The 10,721-nt window shown below is 36.6% G+C and overlaps 1 protein-coding gene across 1 annotated transcript in view; it reads left to right on the top strand.

The window, feature by feature from the left end:
• IFT88 (intraflagellar transport 88) overlaps window positions 1-10,721 on the top strand; it is a 140,995-nt gene that overhangs the window by 95,476 nt on the left and 34,798 nt on the right. The window contains exon 22 of the mRNA XM_004680357.2: window positions 5,366-5,472. Within this exon, the coding sequence (XP_004680414.1) occupies window positions 5,366-5,472 (107 nt within the window). The remainder of the gene's footprint in view (window positions 1-5,365; window positions 5,473-10,721) is intronic.

The following is a 10,721-nucleotide window of genomic DNA, read 5'->3' as shown; positions in this document are numbered from 1 at the left end:
ACCAGAGACAATACTGGGGAGCAGAACAGGCAGATTGATGAAATATACTGCTGAGGGGAGTAGCAGGTGGGTCAGGAGAGCTCTGCCACACCTCCAGGGCCAGGGATCAAAGTCTCACTGAAGTGGCTACAGCTCCCTTGCAATGCTGTGTTCTAACCTGCTGCACCACCAGGGAGGGCCCTAGGTCCTATTTCTTATAGGAACGTTTTTCCAACGCTTTACTCTGAACCTATGGTTTTCTTTGGAGCTCTGATACATCTTCTGGAGACAGCAGAAATTTAAATTTTTTTAAAGATTTATTTATTTATGCTTACAGAACTGGGGTACAGGCTAGAGTTGTGATGGGTGAAAGGGTTCACCCAAGACAGAGTGGGGAACAGAACAGGCAGATGGACTGAAATACACTGCTGAGGGGAGCAGTGGGTGGCTCAGGAGGGATCTGCCTCACCATGTGGATCACCTCCCTGGCTGGGGATGGAACTCATGCTTCTGAGAGCTTCGTAGTGTGGTGCTTTAACCCATTGTGCCACCAGGGAGTGCCCAATTTTGTTTTTTAATATAACTAGATACTCTTTGTCTTTTAGTGAGTTCAGTTTTATTTACATTTGGAGTAATTATTGATATGTGAAGGACTACTATCGCTATTGTGTCCTTAATTTTATGGTTCTTTCTATTTCTCTTTCTATTCTTTGTGAGTGTTCTTCTGTTTGATCTTTCAACATTTTTAGGAGGCAGCAATACCTAGTGTTTCATAGTCCTTTAACTTTTCTTTGTCTTACAAGACTTTTATTTCTCTAGTTTGAAGGAGAGCCTTGAAGGGTAGCATGATCTTCCTTGAATTTGTATTTGATTATGCCATCCCATTGTCACTTTGCCCATAGTATTTCTTAAGAGAAGTCCAATGTAAACCTGATCAGGGTTTCTTTTTGTGTCCTTTTCCCCTTTAGCCAACCTCAATATTCTTGGATGTTACTAGGTGTCTTGGTGTAGGTTTCAGTTTGTTAAGGTGCTCTGGTATTTGTTTTGATTCATGGATTTGAATATTTAGTTCCTTCTCTAGTTTCGTAAGTTTTCCTTTTTTTTTTAAAGATTTATTTATTTGTGCATACAGAACTGGGGTACAGGCCAGAGGCTCAGGGGCGGTGAGAGGCTTCACCAGAGACAGAGTGGGGAGCAGAACAGGCAGATCGAGGAAACACACTGCTGAGGGGAGCAGCGGGCGGGTCAGGAGAGGTCTGCCACACCATGTGGTCACCTCCAGGGCAGGCGGGAATCGAACTCATGCGGAAGCGGCTTTAGATTCTCAGTGCTGTGCTTTAACCCGCTGCGCCACCAGGGAGGCCCCTCCTTTTTTTTTTTTAATAACTTCTTCCTCTTTTGTTTACACTGCTAGGAAATCCATTGTTCTTATATTGCCTTTTCTCATGGAGTTGGGTAGTTCTCAAAATGTTTCTTTTTTCTTTCCCTCTCCGCCCCCCTCCCCCCCACTGTTCTTGTCTCTCTTCTTCCTCCTGAGTTCTTTGTGTAGTATTATCCTTAAGGTTGCTGATTCAACATTCCATTTGATCTATTTTTTCATAGCTTTCTCCAGAATTTTTTACCTCATAAGTTTGCCTTTTTACATCCTGCTACTCCTTTATTTTCATGTTTGAAGGTTCAGTTTTGATCATCCTTTATTAAAATATTTTATTCCTCAGCACAGTCATTTGTTTTTCCAAGTTTTCTTCAATTTGGTTGAATTTCTTTTTTGTGGCAATTTTGAATTCTGCATTTAATAGGAAGGAAGGATCTTCATTCCCTTCTGGTTAAGGCCTGGAGATTTCTTCTTTCTGTGTGGTGCAGAATTCCCCTATAGACATATTCCATTTGTGGTCAACCCTTTGTCCATAACTCACTTTATGAAAATCAAGGTGCAGAGTTTTACTTTTCTAATAAGTGGTACTACAAGACAAAAAAAGTTAACCTGTAACTGCACCTTCAGTGCGTGAAGGGTTTCTTAGAGGGGAGGGGTCTGTCATCCATGGGGAGTGTTTTAACACTGGTGCTAGCTTGACTCATGCCTTTCTCCATGCTGCTAGCCCTTTATTCCTGAAGTTGCCCTTTGGTCAACCATGTATTCTCTTTTACCTCCTGATTATATCTCCTCCCTCTCCCAGAGTAATTTGGTGGAGTGAGCTGTGCCTTTGTGGGCTTTGTTTTCTTCTCTGGGTTCCCCAATCTACCTGACTTCCCACAATACTCACTCTCATATCTCTCATGGCTAGATCCTCAACACTCAGGTTTGCCTAGTCCAGGCACAAATCTGGACAGCAGTTTCCACCCTGACAGCCACTTCTCTAACCATTCATCTCTTGTACACTTAAGAAATTTCTTTCCCACCCATCTTTCATTCTTGGTCAGCTTTTATCCTTGGTGATTGTGAGACACTCCAGTTTTGCCCCTCCCCCACTCCCCTTGGTGACTGTGAGACACTCCAGTTTTGCCCCTCCCCCACTCCCCATCACATGGTCCTCTGGATTTAGTGCCTATCCAGACTTAGTATATTCTTCCTGGAGCTAAGCAGGAACTTCACTCTAGCTCCATCTTCCCTCCAACCTCCTAATGTTACCTTAATTTTAAAATGTTATATTGATATACTACCTATTTCTCTTTTATGAAGTTAATTTTATAGAAAACTTTCATCCAATGTTATATGTGAATCTGATACAGTTCAATATAATAATGTCAAGTGTCATGGCAACAACAACAAAATCAAGATGAAGAAATATAAAATACCCATATTCATCAGCAGCTTATTCCTACTAATATATGTGTGTATCACTTAATAACCTTGAGGTTTAAGGAACAAGAAAAAATACAATTATTTGTCTAACCTTTATATAAGAAAGTAAGAATGAATTTCTGGGGCCTTCCTCTGGTACAAGGGGTTAAAGCGAAATACTCTGAAACTATCTGCAGAGTTCAATCTCTGGCCAGGGAGGTAACCCACATGGCACAGCAGACTTCTCCTCTCTCACCCGCTGCTCCCTTCAGCAATGTATTTCTGTCAATCCACCTGTTCTTTTTCCCATTCTGTCCTTGGTGAATCTCATCCCCTTCCCCCACACCTCTAGCCTGTACTCCAGTTTTTGAATGCATAAATAAATGAATTTTAGAAAATAAATAAATGAAGAATTCCTTATAAATAAGAAGAAATTTTCTGTTCTTCGCTCATGTTTTAAACAATGAAATATAATAAAATTATTGTTGAAAAGTATAGTATCTACTTGCTTTAATAATGTCCTAACACCTAACATAGCGTGTTTGAAAACACTGTTTTTAATTTTATTCTTCCATGACAGTAAACACAAAACAATGCATTTGAAATTAGTAAAAGAAAATCTTTTCTGAGCCAGGTTTTCTATTGGCACTTGTCAATATTTTTCCAAATTTGGCTTATATAAAAGTTCAACAGCATGTTGCTCAGTTTTGGCTTTTGGTAGTAGCTTGGGTTTTTAATGCCGATTACAAGTAAATCACTAACTTAACATTAGCTTACAAATGCCAGTTCAGAAATAGGCTACTTGGGAATTACCTGTAAAACTTTTAAAAAGTACTCTCACTTAGCTATGTAGTAGACACAAGGATGTAATTTTTCTTTTAGAAATCTTTTTCTGTGATTCTTAATATTAAGCACATTATGGAATCACATTAGGGCTTTCAAGATTAAATGCGAGATAGCAGTGATTGGTGTCACTCTGTGAAAATGGACCCAACAATCAACTAGTAAAAGTTTTTCAGTCTGGGTATCATTAACATTTGGAAACAAGTAATTCTGTGTCGTTGGAGGCCATCCTGTAGATGTTAGAATGTTTTAGCAGCGTCCTTGGCCTCTGTCCACTGGATGTGAGTAGCATTCCTACACTTCCCTTATGGAAAATAAAAAATGTCCCCAGACATTGCCAAACTTCCACTGGAGAGCATTATTGCTGCCAGTTGAGAACCACTGCAGTAACCATAGCACCTCTGTACTGCCTCAGTAAAGCAAGTATCTCCAGTAAACCAGGTTTCTTTCTATACGGAAAGCTTAAGATTCATTCTGAAAATTTAAGTGAATGATTAATTATGCCACAGAGAATGTCCTAAATGTCTTGGGCCTGGATAATTTCCAAAACAAATGTAACCAATAGTCTTCTTTAATGCTACCTATAGAAAAAGCTTTTGTACCTATGGAATGTCTTATTTTATTATTTTTTTAAAGATTTATTTATTTATAAAGAACTGGGGTACAAGCCAGAGATGCAGGCGTGGTGAAAGACCTCACCAGAGACAGAGTGGAGAGCAGAACAGGCAGATCAGTGAAAAACACTGCTGAGGGGAGCAGCGGGCGGGCCAGGAAGGGTCTGCCTCACCATGTGGATCACCTCTGGGGCTGGGGATTGAACCGCACTTACGCAGCTGCGGCCAGCTTGCAGTGCTGCGTCCTAACCGGCTGCGCCACAAGGGAGGTCCCCGAATGTCTTACTTTAAACAGAGTAGGGTTCTCTGGTGAACCCAACAGGTTAATTTAATCTTAAACTAAATTATCTTGAACAATTAATAATTGACCTGTTTTTGTAGTTTATAAGTGGCATCTTCAATGTCAGAGGACTTCTTCCAATAATGATGATTTTTTTTTTAAGATTTATTTGTTTATACATACAGAACTGAGGTACAGGCCAGAGGTGTAGGGGCAGTGAGAGGTCTCACCAGCAACAGAGCAGGGAGCAGGACAGGCGGGCTGACAAATACACTGCTGAAGGGAACAGTGGGTAAGACAGAAGTCTGCTGTGCCATATAGATCATCCCCCTCGCCAGCAATCAAAAGGGCCATGGCTTACACCGCTAGGGAGGGCCCCCAAAACAGTGACTTTTATTTAGCATTAAATATTCCTAAGCCACTCTTTGTAAGAATGGGTAAATAAGAAAAACAGTTGTGCATTATTTGTAGAAAATAATAAATTATTACTTTCTTAAGAATTAGTAAGACAAAAAACATTATTCTAATGTTGTGGTTGTTGCAGAAAACAAAACATGAAAAACCTTCTCTCATGTGTGCTACTGTGAATAAAGAAATGTATAGTTTTCCAGTAGTATATGGGCTATATAAGAAAAACAGATTAAGGAGTTAAAGAATATGAGAAAGACTGATTATAATAGTGTTTCACCTGAGGGCAGAATAGGTAGAAAGTCCTTTTAAACTCTTGTTCAAAGAAGTCAGTTTTTTTTTCAAAAGAGAAACAAATACTGTGAGCATCCCACTTGTGTCCCAAAAGACTGAATTTATAACTAATAAACTCCAATACTGTGTGTAACTAATTTTCTAAATATATTTTTCACAATTTAGGTCTGCGTTTCTTAGTTCGTCTCTGCACAGATATTGGATTAAAAGAAGTTCAAGAATATGCAACAAAACTCAAGAGATTGGAAAAAATGAAAGAAATAAGGGAACAGGTATCTCATATCGGCCAAAAACTTCTATCTGTGAATTTTCAAAATGTCAGCCTTCTATAGCTCAACTGAATTATATTCAGGGCTTCTGCTAGTAAAAGAATGTTGAAATTTTTTTTGCTCTAGTATAAAAGAAATAATAGCTACATTCTAGTTTTAAGATAAAATTCTGTCAAAAGTGAATACTTAATAGGAAAGAATGCATTAGAGTCAATGTAGTCTTTATGGAATAGCTATTAACAGATAGTTTTTCCAGTACAAACTAACAATTTTTTGACTTTGTAGTCCTGTGGCCTGAGAGGGAATTAGTTGTATACAAATGTTCTTTTTCCTTTAACCATTTCATCATGTAGTAGAGTATAGCTCTGACAATAATAATAATATACATGGAAGCATTTCTATTTATTTATTTACTTATTTACTTATTTAGTTAGTTTTAAAGATTTATTTATTTATTCATATAGAACTGGGGTACAGGCCAGAGATGCGGATGGTGATAGGATTCACCAGAGATAGAACGGGGAGCAGAACAGGCAGATCAACGAAGTACACTGCTGAGGAGAGCAGCGGGCAGGTCAGGAGAGGTCTTCCGTGCCATGTGGGTCACCTCCGAGGCGGGCATCGAACTCATGCTGTGCTGAAGTGGCTTTAGCTTCTTAGTGCTGTGCTTTAACCCACTTCACCACCAGGGAGGGCCCCACGTGGAAGCATTTTAAGTATATTTCAATGTTTCATTCAGTATGTAGAATATCTATTCTTGTTTCTACTTGTTAAAAATTTTTATTGGTGTAACATTGGTTTATAACATTATATAAGTATCAGGTATGCATCGTTATAAGTCAGCATTTTTATATGCTATTTTTATTTCTTTAAAAGATAAGCCTAGAATACTAAAAAAAAAAAATTCGATTTATTTATTTATGAATACAGAACTGCACCATGTGGATTATCTCCGGGGCTGGGGATCGAACTCACACTGAAGCTGCTGTGGCTAGCTTACAGTGCTGCCTCCTAACCTGTTGTCCCACTAGGGAGGGCTAGAATATTTAAAAATTTAATATGATTTTTGAGTATCTTGCCACTTACAGAAAGAAAATATATTCTTTAAGCTTAAAATTTTTTTAAGGACTTATCTTGGATATAAAGAAAATCTAAATTCCATATATTCTTTCAGAATTAGGTTATCTTAAGATGTGATCTCATTTTCTCTTCTTAAAATATCCGTTGTAAAAGAATTAAGAGCTATAGATTTTTACCTTAAAAAGCCTACAAAATATCAAAGTGTGATATTAAAATGCCTTGCTATAGTATATAGTTAAAGCCTGCTATGAAAACCAGTTTAATACCATGTACCAATTAATAAAATTAAATTCAGTCACCGGTGTGAAAGGTTGTGAAATATAAACTGAAATAAGTGGAAGTTTGTTGTCACAATTGTCATCATAATCACCATTAAATTTGTTTCATTAAGAAGAATTAAAAAAGAAGTATGTATTTAAAACCAAAAATATTCTTTGAAGTTCAAAAGTAGTTTTTGCATAAAGTTACCTAGTGCAGAAGTATGGAATGTGTGTGGAGTCAAATTTCTTATAAACTTCTTAAATTCAAACATCAGTAGTTTTAAGTTACCTATACTAAACAGCTACAAATGATGGAACATGTGTAATATAGTTCTTGCAACTTACAACCTTAAGTGGAAAGATTGCTATATGCATTACAATCTCTGATTTAGTAGGTTTCCAGTCTTGACCCCTTTCAAGCAATAAGTAGTAATAACCCTGGGAATTTCCTTGCAGCTAGTTCACAAGGTATTATAACTCAAACATTGATATCAAGGATTTCTCAAAAATGAATGTGAGCTATAAAAACCCAAATTTTCTCCACTTAATAGTTTCAGAATTATTTATAATTTATCACTTAATTTTCCAATTGACTTAGTTGGGTCTTAGTTGACAATTACAGACATCATTCTCTGTGAACTTTACAGACATATAAAGTCTGTAAAGTTTATATTTGCTTCTCTTTTCCTTTAATTTGTCCTGTTGCCTTATTGTAATATTATTTTTTCATCTGATGACTATGGAATAATATTCATATGGAACAATGAATTTTACTATTATAAATGAATGTATGAATGTCATTGAAACTGCTTTTCTTTCTAATCACTACCCAGCCCTTACCTCTTCTATCAAAATATTTATATATTTAATTGAATATAAGTTTTTTTGTTTCTCTCATACATGAGATGCATGTTCATTTCATACATACATACTCTCCAATCCTTATATTGTATTTACTATAATAATTCCTAATGGTTTAATTAAGAATAGTAAGCGCTTATGAATTACCATTGATGCATATTATCCAATGTTTATCTTGCCTGTTTACCCAAATTAGCAATATCTCATTGTTTGAGCAATGCATCTTTTAGTAATATCTTATCTCTGCTTTTATTGTAATCTGTATAAAATTCAGTGTCATTTAGATACTGATTTCATTATAGCTTTTCAATATATTTTCCTACAAGGTTGTTATTTCTTAATATTTCTTTGATTTAAGGGCATAGTCCTCATCCATGAACTTCTACTATCTTTTCATTATCCTTGAGATCAGCTTTTCCATTATTCTTTAGTGTTCCTTATTTAATCCTTACATCAATAAACATTTTAACATTTTCTTTATGCTTTTTAATTTATGCTCTGTTTTATGGAGGAAAAAAAATAATAAGAGGTGGGAACTCTTAAGAAGAAGAAAAGAGAATTACAGAGAAAGAATTCTCATATATGTGAAAGCCAACCTCTTAGCTAATTGTTACATGTCCTATTTCAATTTGTCTTTCTTAGATTGTGAGCTCCATGGGGCAGGGCATTCTATTTCCTGGTTTGTGTAGTACATAAAACACTAGTAGTCATGAAAAATATACATAATAAATAAACTTCTGGATTAAGGATGCGCTCCTTTCCTAAATTTGAACTTAAAATTCTTGTTACATTTTTTGTGTGTTTCTTATTTAGAATCTGTCCCAATACAAAAATTTAACATTTTCCCAATGTAATTAGAATTTCTTCATAAAATCATTGTTAATGCGGCCCTCCCTGGTGGCGCAGCGGGTTAAAGCACAGCACTGAGAATCTAAAGCCACCTCCGCATGAGTTCGATCCCCGCCTGCCCCTGAGGTGACCACATGGTGCGGCAGACCTCTCCTGACCCACCCGCTGCTCCCCTCAGCAGTGTACTTCGTTGATCTGCCTGTTCTGTTCCCCACTCTGTCTCTGGTGAAGCCTCTCACCACCCCTGAGCCTCTGGCTTGTACCCCAGTTCTGTATGCACAAATAAATAAATCTTTTAAAAAAAAATCATTGTTAATGCCTACATAACAGGCATAACAGATATATCTAGATGTCTATCTTTCAACTTTCCCACATCATTATATTGTTAAATGCCCTTTTTATAGTTGGTAACTTTTTATAATCAGGCTAATTTTCAGGTGTTCCTAAAGCTCTGTTTGTCTCTATTATAATTTGTAGGAGACCTCATTTGTATTGTGTGACTTGAGACATTTTGTGAAATTCTAACTAGGGATATCATAGATAATCACATATCCTTACCTGAAGCTGCTTACACACACACACACACACAATTGATCCCCAGTCTTCATCACTTTATTTCCTGTAGAAGTGTTGATAATGGCAGAAATTTGACAGTAGTAAAGAAAATGAGATTTAGCGAACCTAGCTGACCAGCTCTTGAATCATGTTGACAGTGTTTATGTTTCTGGATCCAGTTTTCTCTTTAATTCTAGCTTATTATATCTGCTTAAACTGGACACTAATAATAACAATAGCTGACATTTATTGAGTGTATGAGATGTGCCAGCCCTGTTTTGAGCACTTTAGATGCATTAACTAATTTAATCATTGCAATAATCCTATGATGTTGGCTTTAGCTTCATTATTGCTGATTTTTTACAGATGAGAAAACTGAAACGCATAATACCTAAATAATACCATAATACCTTTCTTCACATCACAGAGCTATCTGAGGCAGCATTAAGACTCAAATTCAGGCAGCCTGGCTATTTCAGGCTACTCACTACTAACCTTACTAAGAATTTTAGAGAAAAAGATGATGTAAGTAATTATTTTCAGTTATAGTCCTTATTTATACTGCATTCAGAAAAGCTGGTAACTCATACCATGAATTGAATGTAAATGTACTTTACCTGCAGTTCACCATAATACAATTAAGATCTCAAGAATGGTCAGTAAATGGCCAGTAAAACCATTGAATCACTGGGTTTCTCTTAGAATTACAAATTCTTGGGCCATACACCAGACCTATCCAACTCTGCCCCATAATTAACATCTCTGGTTATCAAAGTCCAAAAATCTGTGTTTTTTAAAAATTCTCCAATTAATTTTTATAGTCACTAAAGTTTGAGAATAGTCCATAATCCCAAAAGAGTCATTCTGCAGATGATCAAATTACATTTCAGGATATAGAATCTGTTTTAAGAAGCGGGAAAATTATACATAAAAATAAATCAGGCCATGTATTTTTAAAAGTTGTTATAAATTGGGAAAGGATTTATGTAGACTTCATAAAGAATGATAAATTGATTACAATTTATGTGAGTCAGATAATGAACCCATAACCTCTACTCTCAGATGTTAAAGTTTAAAATTTATTTGCAGAGACCAACTTCTCATTCTCTTCATGAAACTAAATTGGAAAAGAAAACTGTAACCCACTTTGTGCTTGGGAGCCCACATTCCTAAGAAGAAATCTTTGCATATTATGTATTCATTAGTGCAGCCGTAACCAATTGTAGGTACAGGGCTGTTGACCAGGCAAGAAAGACTCAGTCTTTCATGTCTGGACACACTGAACCCAAAACAGTGTGATTTAACTTCTGAATGCTGTGAGACGATTAGCAATGCTGTGAGACGATTAGCAATGCTGTTAAGGGATATTAGCAATGCTGTTAAGGGATATTTTGTATTTGTTTTCACTGAACACAGAAAATAATTCACTATAGGAATGCCCTCAGACTTAATTATATGTCTGGAAAAGACAAAGTGGAAAAGGCAGGAATCTTTTAAGTATTAAAAGAAAAAAAAAATCCCAAATAGCCCAATTACCAGAGATTAGAGAACAAAACCATGAAGAAGAGAAGGAAGGGCCCTCCTTGGTGGTGCAGCGGGTTAAAGGACAGCACCAAGAAGCTAAAGCCACTCCCGCCTGTGGGGGAG

This window comes from Condylura cristata, unplaced genomic scaffold (assembly GCF_000260355.1).
Source record: "Condylura cristata isolate star-nosed mole 26May11 unplaced genomic scaffold, ConCri1.0 scaffold00010, whole genome shotgun sequence".
Lineage (NCBI taxonomy): Eukaryota > Metazoa > Chordata > Mammalia > Eulipotyphla > Talpidae > Condylura > Condylura cristata.
Note: the sequence above shows the minus strand (reverse complement) of the source record. Positions and strands in the feature narration are given on the sequence as shown.